The sequence below is a fragment of the Corvus kubaryi genome, unplaced genomic scaffold, assembly GCF_017639235.1.
Source record: "Corvus kubaryi isolate FWS band 111438036 unplaced genomic scaffold, C.kubaryi_AGA036_p1.0 78, whole genome shotgun sequence".
NCBI classification, from domain to species: Eukaryota; Metazoa; Chordata; class Aves; order Passeriformes; family Corvidae; genus Corvus; species Corvus kubaryi.
The window spans coordinates 564,851-583,790 of NW_024582065.1; the positions used below are offsets into that span (position 1 = coordinate 564,851).

Genomic DNA, 18,940 nt, shown 5'->3' on the forward strand with positions numbered 1-18,940 from the left:
GGAAGTGGCATCCTCAGTACCCACACAGGACCTCTCACTGCATGGTACATCACCAGCGTGAGCAGGGCGAAAGCAGAGACAGAAAACAAGAAATCACTGAGAACAGCTGCTCTCTTTCTTTTCTGGCTAAAAAGCCAAATCTAAAAGATGCTCATTCCTGCTGCAGCCAGCACTTGTAATTTACTGGATTTCATGGCCCCATTCGGAGCTCCCAGTGGAAACAATATAAAGTTTGAAGAACGACATGGAAAACAAAATCTACAGAAAATTTGCCAATGAATTTGCTCTTTTTTTATTCATCGACAATTTTTACTGGAAGACAGTAATTTTCCAGAGTGTCTTTCATGTCTGGAAAACCCACAGAACCTATGGTTTTTGACAGAAACTGTTTCTTTCTCACTAGGCTATCAAAGGCGGTATGAAAAAGCCGATGACTAACGGAGATGGGACTTCAGATAAGGGATTTCTCCCTGTCAGTAATCTTCCCTGTGGCAAGAGTTTGCGACGTTAAACACAGGGCTCCAGCTTCCCTGGGAGATGCAGCAGAAGGCAAAGCCGAGCTCTGATCCAACCACAAACATCCAATACAACAGCCAAAGGAAAACAAAGCAACTCGCCAACCCCACTGCACTGTTTGGAAATGGCTTTTTCCCCCCAAAGCCCCACTTCAGCACATTTGGAGCTTCCACCACCCCGCTCAGCTCGTCCTTGGGCTGGAATCTGAGCCCGGGCTCTGGCAGGATGGGCTCCAGCAGACACCAGGTCCTGCTGGCACAGGCAGAGCAGCTCCCAGCACTGACAATCGCCGGCAGCACAAACTGTGCTCATCTGCACCGAGTCTGGCCTTCGTACCAGTGATGAGCTGGGAAAAAGCCTCCTCCCAAACCTCCCAGCAAGCCTTCAGCTATGGCATGTACAGTCTGAGGGGTAAGGCAGAGAACAAAAGGGCATGAGACACCTAAATCAGAGAGGAAAGAGAGCTGTGCTGCCTGGCTCGACCCTCTGCCAGAGAAGGATTCCTCTCAAACGTGTAATTGCCATTTCCATTTCAATTGATTCCCATGGCAGGGAATGCTCCTTGGGGGATTTCTACAGCCTGACAGATCATGGGAATAGGAAAATGTTGCTGATGCTCAAACTACACACTCCTTTACTCAGCTTTGGTCGCCTATTTCCAGTCCCACAGCTCCAGGCAGTCTGCTGATGCTTCCTGTCATTCCTATGTAGGAACGGACCATCTCTTATATCCCAGTTCCAGAACTCCAGGGAGAGCTCAGAGCCCCTTCCAAGGCCTAAAGGGGCTCCAGGAGAGCTGCAGAGGGACTGGGGACAAGGACACAGAGGGACAGGACCCAGGGAATGCCCTCCCACTGCCAGAGGGCAGGGCTGGATGGGATATTGGGCAGGAATTGTTCCCTGGGAGGGTGGGCAGGCCCTGGCACAGGGTGCCCAGAGCAGCTGGGGCTACCCCTGGATCCCTGGCAGTGCCCAAGGCCAGGCTGGACATTGGGGCTTGGAGCAGCCTGGGACAGTGGGAAGTGTCCCTGCCCATGGCAGGGCTGGCACTGGATGAGCTTTTAAACTCCTTCCCAGCCTAAACCAGCCTGTGATTCCATGGCTCCTGGGGACCCTCCAGCTTTTCCACCCCCAGCAGGATCACTGCAGTGCTCTCTGCCAAAGGACACTTCCATGGGAGGCTTTGTCTTTTCCAGAGTATTTTTTTTCCAATCCACATACAGATCCCAGGGTGCCCAGTGCAGAGATTTTGATGATTACTCTTTCCTGCTGTTGTTTTGTGGGATTAACTGCCCTCCAGACCTAAAGGATAATATTTTTTTTTCCTCCAGATCTAACAAAAGTTGATGGAAAGCTCAAGGCTTCAGAGTTGCTGAGTTCAAGTCTCCGCCAGTGAGTGACCATTTGGAAAGGCACCTCTCACACCGGGTTTCCAGTTGTTTATTCCAGCTGGCAGCCACAGACTACCAGTAATGGAAAGTCTAAGAGCAGCAGACCAGGACAGTGACTAAACCCTGCAGATACCCAGGATGGAGCACGTCCACCAGGTCCTCAGCCACGCTGGCCATTCCACACAGGACGTGTTCCACGTGGTTTTGTGGGAGCTGCAGGGCTCTGGGCCTTCTAGAAAAGGAACCACCTCATGAACCTGCCTGAACAGCACAGAGTTAAACATGGAAAAGTCACCCCTCAGCTGATGCAACTGTTTCTGTTAGTTTTCAAGCTCCCAAATTTAGATGAAATATATTTTACTGCCTATGAGAAATCTCCATGTAGAGCCCATAGGTTGCTGTACAAAAATACAGCACTAATTTTAGACAGCAATGTAAATTGCATTTACCACTCTAAAAGGCAAAACCAAAGTAAATCAGAAAAAAACCCCACCAACCTTCAAATATTAAAGCTTTGATATATCCACTTGGCAAAAAGCACTTCTCTACTGACTTCAACTCTCATTTTTTTCAGCAACTAGAAATATTTTTCCCCCTCCCCCCAAGATCCTCCATTTAATGGACAAAAAAAGTGTTTAAAACAAAACAAAAGCAACTTTGATTTTCTTTCCTTCTGTAACTCAGCCCTGGAAACTCCAGCTCTTTTCTAGGAGCCCCTGAGCTGCTCCCCATCACACAAAGCTACCTTTTCTTTTCACTTGTAGCTGCAAATGCAGAGGCTCTTCCCCTGAGTGCTGCAATGAAAGCAGCCGTGAAGGATTGCGGGTCTGACCCGAGTGTCCTGTGCCTGGACATGCTCTGCATCCAGAGGAACTGCTGTGTGCAGGGCTCAGCCTTACCTTCTCCAGCTCATGCTTTGTCCAGAGAAGCTGAAGGGTTTTCAGCAGTAGGAGCGGGTCCTGGCCTGGAGGAGGGGGAAGAGAGAGAGAAAAGGAGGGAGAAAAACAAAACAAACCAGATTTATTGGCTCTGTAGAGGCAGCCCAGACACACTGGGGCATTGTTTCACCCCAGAGAAATCAGCTACTCCGTGTTGGAAACCCCCGAGCTCCAACTGCCAGTCAGGATTAGTGTGTAAAACCCTGCACTCTGAAATCCCAACAACATCACAGCCAGCAGCCAGGCACGGCTTTAACTCAGCACCCCGTGGGCTGCTGCACTCCAAAGCTGTGCTGCTGCAGCTCCAGCCCAATCCTGCTGCTGCCCCGCGCCCTGCACACCCCCACCCCTCTCCAGAGGCACCCACACGGCCCTGGAGGAGCCAGCACCTTGCCCAGGTCAGGAGGGATGAGCAGCACAGGAGTTTTTAACGCAGGGCTCTGCAGTGGAACCTCTTGGCAGCCTGGCGATGGAGGAGGCAGTGGGTGAGGTGACTTTGGGGTGGCTCAGCCCCAGCTGGGCCAGCTCAGAGCCCTGGGTGTGCCCGGGGGGGCTGCCCTGCCAGGCTGGACAACAATGGGGCTCCAGTGGGATTCAGGCAAGAGGGTGCCTGAGGAAGAGGGAAGATGAAAGGCTGCTGTGATGAGTGGCAAGGCTAAACAAAGAGGGATCAAATATTTCAAAAGAAGGTTATTTGGAATTTTCCTCTTACTTTTCGCCTAGTTACTGCAGAACTTGCATTCAGTTGTTCTTTTCTGTGTTGTCATTCCTCATACATTCATCATACCAATATTCATCATAGCAATAGTCATCATACCAAAATTCATCACACCAGTACTGCTAAAGCAATTGTGCAGGAATATTTCATTTTGAAAGCAGTAACATGTTTGATATCTGATTCTACTTAATACCCAATCATTAACCTACGAAACCATGACACAAAATATTCTGAATAAAAATCGTCTGCAGCATCAACAGTTTAAATGTGAAGAATGAATTTAAAAATCTGAATGAACTCTCCAAAACCACTCCTCCTAATGCACCTCCTCTTATGTTTTCATACAGCCAAAAGAAAAATGTTAAACAGAAAAGGAAACTTCCTTTCAATCACCTTCTGTGTTTTACAGTTCCTAAAGAGCTCATTTCCAAATGCTAGATTTCATGCTCAGTATCCCATCGCACTTCATATTTCAGGTCACAAAAAACTCCTTCAGCTGTGAAAGGCTCTACCTCATCCAGCTGAACTGAGGCACTGCATTTATAAAATATTTGAAGTAGCAAGCTGATTACTGGTCGAGCCAAGAGCATGATAGTGTTCCCATTATCCACTAACCTCTGGGAAACACCAGCCAAATTAAAAATGCCACATTTACAATTCACAAGATAATATTTTCTCTCATCTCTGGTTGTTCTGAAATGTTGAACTCTCCAAACACTGGCTGTTCTCAGCTACTGCTCCTCCTTTGGAAAAAGAAAAGGCTCTTTTTTTACCAAAACAGAAGAAATGCCAGATCCCTTCTCCCCAGTAAATTAGCAAATTACAGTCAAATTCAGTCCATGTGTGTGTGCATATCTGCACACTCTCCTCTTGGCCTGACTCCCAAAGAAATTTATACACACGCAGGAAAAAAAAAGAGAATGCAACGCAGTGTGTAACCAAATACACTGTAAATCTGAGCTGTAATTAATGCAGGGAACAGGCTGGAATGATACAGGAAATGAGAGCAGTTAGGAGAGCAGTGTTTCACTTCAGATACAACCAATAATTCAACTTGTTAAGAGCTTTCTAAACCTCAGTCAGCAAACCCAGCCTTTTCCTACTGACTGTTCCTACCTTACCTCCCTGCCTCTGAAACCCGAGCTGATATAGCTGGAGGAAAACATCTCTGCAGTCAGTTTTAACCAGGTCAGCGGTGCCAGCGTGGCACTGAGCAGCCACAGGTACCCAGGGAACAAACACACCCAGAGCTGGGTTATTCCCACAGAGCACACCTGGAGCACAGCATCCACTCCAGGCTCCTCAGCACAGGAGGGACATGGACCTGCTGGAGAGAGTCCAGAGGCTCCAGGGAGAGCTCAGAGCCCCTTCCAGTGCCTGGAGGAGCTCCAGGAGAGCTGGAGAGGGATTTTGGACAAGGGCCTGGAGGGACAGAACAAGGGGGAATGGCTTCCCACTGCCAGAGGACAGGGATTGAACAAGGAGAGAAATCTGCTGGTGTCTGCATAGGGCTGTTCCCTGCCTTACCTGGCTTCTGGGAATCTAAGGACGAGACACAGCCAGAGGCTAAACATAACAAAATAACCCACAAGCATTTGCTCCCAGAGCCAGACATAAACAGGAGAGCAAAGCCCTCATGCCCTTGTCTCATCCCACCAGACGGAGGACACCGCAGTCCATGCTGGACCTTGAGCTATTGCAGCCAGTTACTCTCCAGCTGAGTCAGAGGATGGAAATGTGAAGTCCTACATCCTGAAGAGATATCCAGCTATTAGCAAGGGGCATTCAACGAGTAAAATAAAAACAAGGGTGCAAACCAGCAAAACAAACCCCAGTGTGGAAAGTCAGAGAACACGAGCTCTCCCTGCTGCAGCTGTGACAGCTGAGGAGGGCCACGAGACGTGTCCCAGGCAGCTGAGCCCATCCAGTTCCTAGACTGAGCTCAAGAGAAAGTACTCAGTCTGACACTGACCCTTCACAGCTCTGAAATGGGGATTGCAGACTTTAAAACAGCTGGAAAAGCCTCACCAAATCAAGGTTAGAGAACATTGGTGAAGACCAAAAAAAGACACCTCTGCACCTACTCCACAAGACACAAAAGACCTCAAGGTCTTGCACTGACAGTTTCTCCCAACAGCATGTTCCTGTTTTAAACATTTCACATTAATGTATCTCCTTTGAACGTTTTTCATTTTGAAAATTAATGAGCTCTGCCCTGAACCTGGTACCAAAATTGCAGGAGACGGTAAATCAAATGTCTTCCAATTCTCAAGATCTGTGGTTACATTTGAAAACCATATAAACCACAAGGCTTATATTTTTGAGTTAGAAAAGTGCCTTTGAGGAAAGCCATAAACTACTTTCTGTTCATTCTCTCCATTTCCTTTGTGCATCCATCACTCAAATCCTGCTGTGATCACAACAAAAGCGGTGCCTGGGGGCTGGTGAGGTAAGCACTGGGTTTGCTGGTGAGGTTTGCAGTGTTGTCCTTGCAAAATTCTGCTGCATTATTCACCAGTGCAGCTGAAACGCCCTGGCAAGAGAACCCCACGTTCTGACTGAGCCTCCTTGTGTCTCTTGCCTGAGGAAAGGGAGACATCCAACCCCAGAGGAGGAATTTCCCAAGGAAAAAACCTCCTGACACTTTCTCTTTGTGCCCAAAGCCATTAAAATGCCCTGTGGCCCAAAACCTGGAAGAATTACAGTCAGCAAAAGAAAAGATACTGAAAGAAGGAAAAAAGCAACCCCAAAGAAGGCAACAAAAGTGAGTGAAATGCAGGGCCACAGCCCCCAAACTGTCACAGCAGAAAGTCATGGACAGGAAAGGTCAAGAACAAAATGTTAATTACAGAATCACAAATTCATGGAACCACAGAATATCCCGAGCTGGAAGGGACCCACAGAGATCCCAGACATTACTGGGAACTGCAGAACCGTTTATGTTTTGTTCATAGGCCAGATGGAAAAGTCAGCCCGGAGTGATCCCCCCAGCCCAGTTCTCTGCCTGTACCGAGAACAGGGGCAAAGCTTTATTCCAATCACACTGAGATGGTTGTTTCACTCAGCAGGAAATATTTTACTTCACTCCAGGGAGGAGGCCAGTATCTTGAGGCTTATCTTTTTGTGGTTCTTTACCATGTTCCAGACAGACTTGGTTTAACAGAAACTTCTAATTCAGTGATGCACCTTGCAAGGCCAGCGATCCTCCATGAGTCTCTGGTTTGGATCTACTCTGTCAGTGTGACAAGATGCAATTCTGTATCATAGAATTGGTCCTCCTGAATGTGGACCTGTGTTCTCCAATATCCCTGCATTGGCTTATCACCAAGCACACAATCACAGAATGGCTGGGGCTGCATCCTGCTCTGCAGGCAATACTCATTGCATGTTTCTCATTTGCTTCTTCTAGGCAAAACCCAGAATTCCTCAAGTGCCATTAGCTGAGCCCACACTTTCCTGCAATCATTCTGGGAAGCCATACCTTGCTCTATGCTGCTGACTACACCGTTATTGGAAAGCCACAATTAGGAGCTCAAACAGAAATATGGTGGAGAATGAGGTGCACAGGCAGAACATGGAGAAACTGCCGTGCTGGGGAGGGAAAAGGGAAATGAAGGGAAATTAAGTGCATTGAAAGCAAGACAAGTTTTTCTAGAAAAGAAGCCAGCCTTTCTCAATGGCAACAAAAGTCACTCTCTAATCAAGGGCAAGTGAGACCCTTTCCATTCTGAGAAATTTGAGTTATGAAAACATAATAGGAACCCTCAGCATTTGGCTGATACATGCTCAATTTCTAAGTGAGTCAGAAGTTCACATTCTTCTCCTGCAGCCTCCCAACTGAAAACAATCCCCGCACTTCAAGCACAAGAATAATAAAGCACACATATGCTTCTTATAAAACAATCCTTACAAATAACCACGGCTTTTGTTTTCATAATGGCTAAAATTCATCATTTCCCCCCCAAAAGCACAGATCAAACAAAATGCACTCTCATTAAAAGAGAAGGCTTGCTTGGCTGAGCACAACATTGACCTCTTATTTTCTTAGCGCTTTTTGTCAATGGAGAGACAGGAGAGCTCTGTGGGGCAGGGCAGGCTCAGCACAGCCCCACCCCAGTGCTCCAAACAGGGGCCTTCCTCCCCCTCTCCCTACATCAGCCCGAGAACATCCACATTCCTCTCCCACCCAGAGTGTACAGACACCTGAGCAACAACAACATCACAGATTCCCAGACTGGTTTGGGTTGGAAGGGACCTGAAAGCCCATCCAGTGCCACCCCTGCCATGGGCAGGGACACCTTCAAAAACTCAGCCAGGCTATCCTTACTTCCTTTATCCACCAGCTCCATGCACTTTTTCAGTGATGAAGAGCATTAGGTTTTGTTCCCATGAACCATCTCAGTGTTGAGGGAAGGGTGAGCAGCGAGTCACCACGTTCCCAGAAGGAGGACAACAATCAGTGCCCTGGAATGAGCCATTCCTCACTCCCACTGTCTTGCCAACCTCCTCAGGCCAGGAACAGGAGGATCTGTCACAGCCAGGGTGCAAGTTAATGTCCTTACACTGAGTTAATGGCACTTTCATAGAAATGGGAATTCAGTTTAAAACCACCTAAAACAGCACTCCAGAAAACGAACTATTTCTTCTTTCAAACTCATCAATCCTGCAAAGGGGAAGAAAACTGGTACTGTCCAGAATCAAGGGGAAACTTCTTAATTATGTAAGAGACCGAGACTGCCAGGAACAGCAGCAGCCCCAGAGGACTCAAGTGCAGGACGGGAAAGAAGCATCAGATCCAGAGTACAATCACAGAGCTAAAAAGATATCTATTTTTTTGCTTCCAGACATCTCTGGAAATCCCCAAGTTCTAAACCTAACAACCTTTAACTGTGTCCTAAGTAGTTTTATATGAAAAAACCCACCTGGTAATTCTAAAAAGTTGTAGTAGATATTTTGAAGCCGTCCAACTTTCTTTTGAGAACAGTAACAACAGTTTGATTCTTGTATAAAAGACATTCCCACCTTCTCTTCTGCCAGCTCCTCACTTGAGCGCATTTCAGCAGCATCACAGATGCTGAATGGGGGAGGGCCTGTCCCTTTCCAAGGTCAGTGTGTGGGGCGGTCATGGGGCTGATCTCCACCAGTGCAGACCAGCCAGCCAGGCCCTGGACAGAGCCAAAAGGGCTGGGCAGTGGAGGAGTCACCAGCCTTGCAAGTGTTCAAAAAAGGTGCAGATGTGGCACTTGGGGACATGGTGAGAAGTTCACTCGGGTAAACAAAGTGGAGGAGACCCATCTGTCCAGGCTGAATCCAGCTCTCCAGAGGCAGAGGGAAATTGCTGCTTCGCTTATGTCGAATAAAACAATGGCTAAACCCCTAAGTTAGAAGAATTTCTCCTTCCTCTGACTGACTACATCTCAGAACAGTAGATTAAAACGCCATCTCTGCTAGAATCCCAGACTGGTTTGTTGGAAGGGCCCTTGAAGATCATCTCATTCCAACTCCCCTGCCATGGGCAGGGACACCTTCCACTAGAGCAGCACTGATACTCAGCATTATCAGAAACTTCCAACAATCTGCTCTTCATCCATATTTCTGCTGCTGCTTTTGAAAATCCCACCCTGAGGTGCCAGGAACAGTTCCAATCATTCCCAAATCCTAAATCTGTTCCCTCCACACACAAAGCTCTCCAGGTCACCCTTAAGTGATTGCAGAACAGCCAAATGCTTTTCCCAAAGCCGGCTGGCTCAAGCCACTCATCTCCAGGACACGCTGCAAACATCACACACAGGCTCAGGGAAAACCTTGCCCAGTCCCTCACACCACGCTCCCACCAACTACAGAGCTGCCTCAGAGCCTTTCCAGTGTTCCCAGCACCAAATCCATGGCCAAACAAAAGAGGTCACTGCTACTTAGCACAAAAGTAGCGATGGCTGTTCGCTTCCAAAATTTATAGCTGCACCTCCTAGACAAAATAAAAACCCCTATTTTTGAGAGGTCCTGCACATTACAGTCATAGCTCTGGGGAGGTTAAGTGGAAAAGCCAGGATACCTGTCAGCTCAGCACCAGTGTGTTTGAAGGGATTTGGTGGTTTCCATGGTGATGGGGAGGGTAAGGGGCTGCCTGGTTCCAGCTCTGACTGACGCACATCTCAAACAATCGCTCTCTTCCTGTTCGTATGGCACAAGAAAAACAGGATGCTGAGAGGTGTTTATCTGAGAGAACGAGATAAGCAAGCGCACTGCGAGTTCTCAAAGTATAGGAGTTCACCAACAAGATGTTATAGATTTTCTGTGGAAAAAAAATCCCAGTGCTGCCGTGCTGAACGTGATTAAATTATGCATGGAAAGGTCCTTTCCCTTGGAACCCGCAGGAAACCGTGCGGAGCTGGGATATGAGCCCTGAATACCAATGGAAAGTCTCTTTAGAGTGTGATACCGAGTTACAGTGCTGAATGAAAGCACAGAACCAGCTCAGTGTGTGATATCTGCCACCCCAAGCCCTGCCCAGGGCCCACTGGGGGGGGTGGGCTACAGAGAGTGGGGGGCTGCCACAGCCTGGGGCTGCACAGAGAGCTCAGGCTGCTCTAAAGGGCTCTGTGCCCGTGAGCACCAGGTCACAGGCGCTTCTCAGGCCTCCCACCCAACCTCAGGCACTGTGCAGCATTTTAAATGTCCCTCAGTGCCTGAGAGGGAATCTGCCTACTCCTTATCCCAACTTCATCAGTGACAGAACCTACAAACCACACAGTCATTAATTACCTGCTCTCTAATTACCACGAGCTGGTACAGCCCAGAAGCACTCTGGGGTTTAGAGCTGAAAATCTCATGTTCAAAAAGCCCAGCAGCATTGTCCGGGGTGGCTTTGGAGCAGGGGATGGCACCTTCGCACCCCTGTCATCTGTGGGCACAGGCAATATCCCCGTCCAGGTGCTGGCCAAAGCCATGGCATGAAACCAGGGTCTGGCTGGACATACTGGAGCTGATCCATGGTCACAGTGGCTTTAATGCATCTCTCCTGTTCATCTCCAGAATCACAGAATTTCCTGAGCTGGAAGTGACTCACAAGGACCATGCAGTCCAACACCGGAATTCCAGCTGCACCGGTCCCATCTTCTTGTGGCTACCAAAACTATCCCATCACAGCCAGGAACTGTCCCAGCTCAGTTCTCTAAGAACAGGCCTGGTTCCCCTAGCCCTGTAACAAACAACAGATGAGCTTTGCCACCGGTGTCATCCACACTGGGGGACCCAGGGCAGGACAGATCTGTATGAGAAAGTGGATTTCTACTTTATGTAAATTTTGTTTTCCCAGCCATTGCACATATTTAAGACAGTATCAAAGGAACAAAATGGGAACCCAATCATTGTCTCTGGCTTGGCTGGCTTACAGATCAACTCCCAGCCTTTAATTCTAGGAAGTGAGTGACTGCGGAGCCTCCTGACAGCCAAGGGCCCCCCTTTTTCCATCGGACTCCCTGTTTGTCTTGGAAGTAGCCAGGTTAAGGCTGTCCCATTCAGCCTGCAGTGGAATGTGGGGCAGATGGAAAGAGGGAAAGACAGACAGAGAGACACTGCAAAGACTGAGAGACAAAGCCTGGTGGCGGGATGAAAGAGCACGGAACGAAGGCAGGGCCCAGCCAAGCCAAACAAAGTTTTCCTTGAGTGATTACATCTGCTGGAGAGTCCCCAGATTGCACCCTCCTTGCTGAGAAATTCTTTTAATTGTGTCTAGGACATTTTAAAAATCCCAAGAAAAGCTCCTCTGTAATCATGAGAGCTCTGAACTGTGCGAACTTTTGTCATGCTGAATCGCTGATAGCTCGCTGCAAACTTCTGCCACCGAAGCAGGGCTTTGCTGAGGGAGAGCCCTGGGGAGGGAGAACTGGTAATAAATCTCCATTTCTTTTTTCCCAAGGAAAGTCAAACAATTTAGACAAGTTCTTCTCCCTCCCAGTATCTGTATAGCTCAGTGCAAAGTGCATCCAGCAGAAAAGGAAAAGAGATCCGTTCTCAGATTAGCCAAAATTAAGTAAGGTTAAATGAATGATGTGCAGAGCCAAAGCCTCCAGCTCTGTGAAATGGGCACCTCCCTGAGCCCCTGGAGCAGAGCCATCAGCACTGCCAAGGATGTCAATGCACAGGTGGATGTCAGCATCATCCAGATTTGTTTTTTAAACAGTATGACTTACAGCAACTTTAAAACAGTATCTGTAATTTTAGAACAGAATTTATCCTTACGAAAGGCAGCCTTTCCAGGCATAAGCACCTCCTCTGCTCCCAGACTCTGTGCTTCAGAAAGCACGGCACAGCCAGGATCATGCCATGGGGAAACACCAGCTCAGTGTCTGTTGAACAACACCTCAGCAAGGCTGAAGGAAACCTCAATGGAGAGAAACACCAGATGTTGCTGGGGGAAGGGGGATAGTGAGAGCAGGTGGCAGCTCAGAGACACAGAGCCTGATCAGGGCCCGTGAGCAAAGGGACCAGTGTCTCTCTAGCCTCCAGGTACAGGCAATAAACAGTCTGAGGGCCAAGGAGCACCATTTGAGAACATCCACTGCAATAATCCCAGTCCTCAAAACTATGGAGGGTCCCCTGAAAACCTCTGGTTTACTGGGAAGGAGGTTGGGATTTTATTTTATGCTTATTTGCCTCTTGTTTTTGTCCTGGTAGATAATGTTCATTTCCAGTAACTGTTGACCAAAGTGGAAAAGGAGGATTTAATAAAAAAGTGCAAGAGTCCATCACAAGTAATGGCAACTCGTGTGCTCTTATAGAACAATAACACACCAACATAAAATAAATCAGTGCCTTTTAATTTAACAATGTAAATTACCCTCCCACCTGCTGTGACTCTCCATAAGGAGAAAAAGCTGGTGGCATATTTACCAAGCTGTCTATCCCAGTCCCATTCTGCACTGGCCTCCTGCCCTGGGGTTAGACTGTAGGACTCTGTCATCTCTTGCACTCGTATGACCTAAGAAAGGGAATGTGGCCTTTTTCCCACAAGCCCAGAGTGAGAACATCATAAAAGCTGAACTTTAGCCCCCTTTTTGGGCAGGCAGCACAATAGCAAGGAGGATGCTGTTACTCCCCAGAGGCTCTGCCGCTGAAAAACATCACCAAGCTCAAGTAAAAGGTCAGTAGTTAGGATTGCATCTCTTGTTTTCTTCAGTTTTCCTCCTCCGTCAAAGGCAGTTCAACATTCTTTGCACACACCCCTCCCTCCTTCTGAGAAATGCAGGAAGGAAGTGCTTGCAAAATAGTATAATTTAAAAGAAGGCACAATCACACACAGCAAACCCTGCTGCAGCCTCCGAGCAGGACGTTTCCACTGCTCCCAGTTCCCGCTGCCACACAAACCAGTCCCTGCCGCAGCAGAGCCGTCCCTCCCTCCTGGAGACACATGGGGAGGGTTGTGCTCCCAAACACCTGGGCTGGAGAGCTGTGGCTACGTGCTGCAGGCAGCCCTGCTCCCCAGAGCACAGCCCACATCTGCCCAGGCAGCCAGGGCTGTGCAGCAGGACAAGAAGGACACAGGGACCCTGCAGCCTGCCAGGGTACTGAGTGGTACCAGGCACCCAGTGGCAGCACCGTGGTCCTGGGCTGCAGGACAGTGTCACCTCCTGTCTCTCTCCTAACGAGGGCTTGTTCGATTTCACAGGATGTTCTTCCACCAAGGCTTGTTACCTGAGCCTTACTAGGGCTTGGGAAGGTGTTTGGGACAGTTGAATTTAACTTGACCCTTTTCTTCACTAGATTTATGTGAAAGAACCAGAGTGGGTGGAAGCAGCTGTTATACTCCATGCCTTTTTGCAAAGAGGAATGTAGAGACCAGCAGGCGATTCCTGGAAAATTCCTTCATTATCCCTCAGTTTCTGCTGTATGACCACATCTCCAATCTAAACATCATTCTTCCCAGGCACATGGTGTTTCTGTATCCCTGGGCAAACAGCACTTACTATCACAACCCCATTTCTTTGTCTTTTCCAAGACTTTGGTAGTCCCAAGGACTTCTCTTGAGCCATGAACTGTGATAGCCACGTGTCAGGACAGGCTGGCAGTCCCTGCCTGCTCTCCCTTCCTTGAGTCCTCCCAGCCCAGTGTCCTAACACAAACACCTTGGTGCCCGCAGCCTCTCCCAGCGCCCCCAGCAGATCCGGTCCTGTTCCAGTGTCCCACGTTCCTCTCATTGCTCGTGGGTTCATCTCCAGCTGCCATTCTTGGACTTAATGGGACACTGCCAACTAATCACAGTCCTGTCTCTTCTTTAACCTGTTGCTGTCACAGTGCATAATTAGATTAATGAAGTAACGACGAGATCAGCGCATGGAGGACCTGAGCAGAACCACACCCGTGACCACTCGAGTGGCGTCTCCTTCCAAAGAGGATGCCCAGGACAAGCAAACACAATCAATTATTTTCTAGAAGGAAATTTAAAAATGTTGCACACTGCTAACGTGAGCACTGCCCCGTGTACGGTCACACAGCTTCTCAAAGGGGAACAGTAACACTCTCCCAAACAGGGAAATGAGAGTGCCAAATGCCACCAACAGCCTGGGGACTGGGGACTGCAGCAGGACCTGAAACCAGGTTGATGAGCTTTGCTTTTTTCTTTTAAAGTTGACAACTTCAACATCTACACCCAGCACTGAGCATGGGGAAACCTGTTGTTGTCTAGCTCTAGGCCAGATAGGTAAATTTTTGGGGTTAATGTTTTCATAACCATGCCGCCAGGACTGCTGTTTACTATCCATCCCATCCCCAGTAACTTCTTACCTTCTTTACTTTTTTCAATTGCTGTTGCTTACGTGCATTTCTGATAGATTTAAAAATAATTGTTAGCACTGCAGAAATGTGTTCAGCTTTTAAATGAGGGTTCCATAATCCTGTTTCTGTAAAGACCTTAAATAAAAAAATAGTTCTGAACTGTAGAGTGTTGTAAAGGCATTAAAGGAGCTTACTGCGCACCCCATGCCTGCTGCAAGCCCAGACAAAGGACAATAAAAATGTGAAACAGAGGAGAAGGAATGAAAGAACCCCAGAAAGGCACATCTGGCTGGGAAGAGGAGGTGCTCCTGCAGGTAGTCAGCACAGAGCCTGACCACTCTTTCAGTGAAAAAAAAATTTTCTAATATCTAATCTGAACCTCCTGTGTTGCAACTAAGGCCTTTTCCTTTCATCCTGTTGCCTGGGACATGGCAAAAGAGACCAAACCACCACCTCACTACAACCTCCCTTCAGGCAGTTGTAAGGAGGAATTCCCAGCTCAAGGTTTGTGAGGATACTAAAATCATACTGAAAAATATAAACCCAAATAGTTGGTTTAAGGAATGGTTAAAAACAGGTTACAGGGCAGATAGATCTGAAAATATGACCTAAATATTGTAATGCAGCATTTAAACAAAAGCAGTGATACAGGGAAAAAGATCCCAGTTCAGTTCTGAGCCTCTTCTTGGAGAGAATCCTGTTCAGCAAAGGTGATCCAGTCAAAGGTGAGGCCTCCACCCTACTGGTTCCTCCTTCTTTAAGGCCTCACAGGTGGCTTTGCCTCAGCACTGCCTGAAGAGCTGAGAGAAAGCTCGGCCTCCATCCAGCACCCACAGTGACCCACACATCCCCCGGGTGCTCTGCACCCCAGAGCATCCCCAGCACCTGCCAGCACAGCAGCTCCTCTGCAAACATCAGCCCTTTTCCTCCTTCCCTCCCTTCTTCATTTGTTAAGATGCTTCTTCGAAAGGGGAGCTTTGATTATTAAGATACTTAATGATAAAGGGAAGGGCAGCAAATGTGCAGTGCCTGCTGCCAGGCCCAGCCCCAGAGAGGCTGGCTCGTGCTGGGCTCCCAGGCTCTGCTCCCAGGCTCTGCTCCCGGTGTTTATCCCAGGCGGGTGTTTTTCCCTGGCGCTGCTGCGATTGTTTGGCCAGGCTGGGTGATGGATGGTGCAGAGGGCTGTGTCTGGAAATGCGCTCCTGAACCGACAGGAAGCTGAGGGGGCCTTTGCCAGCACTTCCTTCCTGCATACAAGGGGAGGACAGAATGGGAAAAGCCTTGGCTGTCTCTTACCCTGAGAAAAGTGCTCCCCTTCCAGCTGGATTACAGTAACAATATTTTAATCTTTCACAAGATTATAATATCCTTCCTCTCTAAGTATAGCTCCAGTGGCAGCTCAGAGAATGAAATGAACCAACAATGTAAAACTCAATAGGTGGTGCTGGAAGCTGAACAAATGGAGGTCCAGGCTGGAAGGTCCCTATCTTCAGCCAGGATATACATCACCAGGGATCACACCTGTCTAACCCAGGACTTGACTCCAAGAGCAACCAGGACTAAGCACTTCAACAGGAGGTGTAAAATGTACATGAGTGGTACATTGAAAATGTGTCCCTCTGGACAGCTTCGTTCCTGTGCCTGTTTGAGAGAGCGGATCTAAACTCAAACCACAACATTTATTACACCTACAAAAAATAAGGCTGCAATGAGCAATCTATGAATATTCTGACCACACATTTCTCATGAGCACCCACGATGCGTTATAGAGACTTGAATGTCTTTTTCCCAAAACCCAGCCTCTAGGTCCTTCTGTGGATGATTCATGAATCTCCATGACATCCTGATGTGTCATCATCACCTGTTCACAGTAACAAAAGTATGTGCTGAGTATTAGAGAATAGATATTTCATGCTACCACAGGAATTTTTCTAAAATTTTCCATTTTTGAGCTCCAGATTCAAACCCATGGACAATGACAAGGGCTTTAGTGTAGGCAGGTGTTCAGAACCCCAGATTGCTCTGCCCCAGCCCTGTGGCCTGGGACAGCCAGAGCAGGGCACACGGGTAGTGGCTCTGAGGACCCTGGCCCAGCGAGGGGAGATCCCAGCAATCCCCTCATTTGTCCGGGCAAGTTTGCCCAATCGAGTCTGAAAAAGGGAGGAAGAAATTCTCAGGACTCTTGACAACAAAAGAAAACTCCCCAAACCTGTGAGCAGACAGCTCTCCTAACAGCCTCTATTTCTGACAAAGGCCTCAGACAAAAAGACCTCACCCATGAACAAAGAGTGGGGAACAATGGGAACTGTCAAAAAATAGCCCTCACGTCAGAGCTAAGAATGCCCCTTGACACTTCCAAAAAAGCCCAGGCTGAGCAGAGCTGGGAGGCCACAGGCACAGCCCCTGGCATCCGCCTCTCCCCGCACACACTGCCAGCAGCACTCGGTGAGGCTGAATTCCAACAGCCAAAGATGGGGATGGAAGAAGAGGGGAAATTTATGGCAGGTCTGAGCCACAAGTAACAAATTCCTGTCCATCCAATCTCTCCAGCAGGGACCCTGACACTCAGATTGGATGGGACATACCTGACAGTGGTGTGTGCACATCTTCCCTTACTACAAAGGGTAACCACTTACCAAAGCAATTCATGACAAAATGAAGTTATGGCAAAAAGCAGAATGAGTTGTGTAACACAGGAATAAAACCCCTGTGTTCTTCTGAACTGGTGAGAACTTATAAAAAAATTGCTAGAAAAATTTTTAACTTGGATTAGAATTCTAAGAATCCTGATATCCAGATGTGGGCAGGAAACCTCAAAGATCCAATAATCTTCATGGCATGCAATTTAGCATTGATTCACACATTTTGCTTTATTTGTGACCCAGCATTCTCCCCCAATAGCAGTAAGAAAATAAATGAAAAGCAAATCACGCTGAATGAAAACTCACCCGTGGGCTGATCGCTTGAGTAACTGTCCTGATTCATCCTCCCAAAGGTCGCACCAGGTCAGGATGCTGAGGCTGGAGCTCTAACTCAGAGATGCAGCCCAAGCTCTTCCTTCTGCAAAGAAAATGTAGAGTTACTGTCAAACTGCAGCAACTTCACCCTGTGTGAGAAAGGGAGTATCTTGTGTGTGGTCGATTGTCCTCGAATTTATCAGGAGAGTGGAGAACCTACATGCATGTACAGCCTGGTGTAGGAGCCATAGGACACGTGCCTGAAGATCAGAGAATGCAATGGGAAACTGAATCAAATCAACAAGAAACACTGGAAAGTGGCATCTGAGACCCCATGGAAAGTGAAACAACATGTTAAAGCACAGCTGGGTTCCTGGAATAGGCTGAGTTTCGGACTTGCACAAACAGGAGTCCCTGATGCTGTTCACTTGAGTAGCCAAACAAAACTGCACAGGGTGAAGAGTTGGACTCGATGATCCTGAGGTCCTTTCCAGCTCCGCAGATTCTATGGTTCTGTGATTCTACGCAAACCCCAGACCTACCTAACCCCAAACTGGACAAACAGGCCACGTGAAAGCATGTTTTTGCCACAGCTACACAGCTCCTCCTCTTTGTTTGCTTGCCCTTCCACTCCTCATCACATCTTGACTGTGGTAGAGTTGGGAACAGAACCCATGTCTCCCAAATCCCAGTCCAGTGCCTTAACCACCACATCCTTCCTGCTGAATCACTGCAGGATTGTTTATCAGGAAGGAAATTCCCCCTCGAGAGCACTCACTCTGAGTGTGCTGGTGGAACACAAATGCTTAGAAAAACACAAACAGAGAGGCAATAACAACAAGTGATTAAAGCCCCTGTACCGGCTGGAGGCACAGCAGCACCTTGGGATTGTTGTGGAGCAGTGGAAGTGAGGCACCACGGAGCAGGACATGACACAGAACGAGCAGTGCATCCAGATGGCCTCCCAGGAACAGCCTCCTGCTCTCCACAGATGATCCGTGACTCTGGAAGTCTCTCCCCACGTTTAGCACGAGGTGTACATCGCTCAGGGCCATTCAAAAGCTTTGGATTCTCAGCAGGCACTGGGAAGGTCACCTTTGGTAGCAAAGCTACCAAGTGCCAGCAGCTGTGGATGTGATCCAGAGGGTCAGAATTAACTTCACCATGTTGTGCAAGAAAAGGGCTCTCACTTTCTTTAAGGTCTTTAGCCCCAAAATAAAAAAAAAGCAGGGTGTGTGTGAGGGGAAGATACCAAAAATGGAACAAATATGTTTAAACATAGTTTACCCTGCTGGTCTCCTAGAAAACAAAAAGGGCTGTAATTCATACATGATCTGTCGAAAAACACAAACCCACTGAAATGGCAAATTCATGGTCCAGGACTCTGAAGAATTTGGCTCTGCTCAGCAGTTGGGCAAAGGGGAAGAATTTCCCCATTCACAAGCAGTGGCTTTCCAGGTTGTGTCCCACAAGACCCCACCACAGTAACCAACAAACACAGGCTGGGGCAGATGGCAGAGCTTGGACTGATCTCAGGACAGTCCTTTTAAATGTCATTGTATGGGAATTCCAGCAGGACCTGAGGGATGGATGGATGGGTGGATGGATGGATGGATGGATGGATGGATGGATGGATGGATGGATGGA

The 18,940-nt window shown here is 48.1% G+C and overlaps 1 protein-coding gene across 7 annotated transcripts in view; it reads right to left on the reverse strand.

The window, feature by feature from the left end:
- The window catches only part of EXD3 (exonuclease 3'-5' domain containing 3), a 213,660-nt gene that overhangs the window by 152,570 nt on the left and 42,150 nt on the right, over positions 1-18,940 (reverse strand). For 6 of the 7 annotated variants that reach the window (XM_042052077.1, XM_042052072.1, XM_042052078.1 and 3 more), the window contains exons 3-4: positions 17,285-17,396; positions 2,807-2,871 (exon numbers count right to left, since the gene is read on the reverse strand). In XM_042052077.1, coding sequence (XP_041908011.1) covers positions 2,807-2,871; positions 17,285-17,321 — 102 coding nt within the window. In that variant the 5' untranslated portion in view covers positions 17,322-17,396. Of the gene's footprint in view, positions 1-2,806; positions 2,872-17,284; positions 17,397-17,513; positions 18,151-18,940 lie in introns of those variants that run through there. The other variant, XM_042052075.1, reaches the window with a different exon arrangement.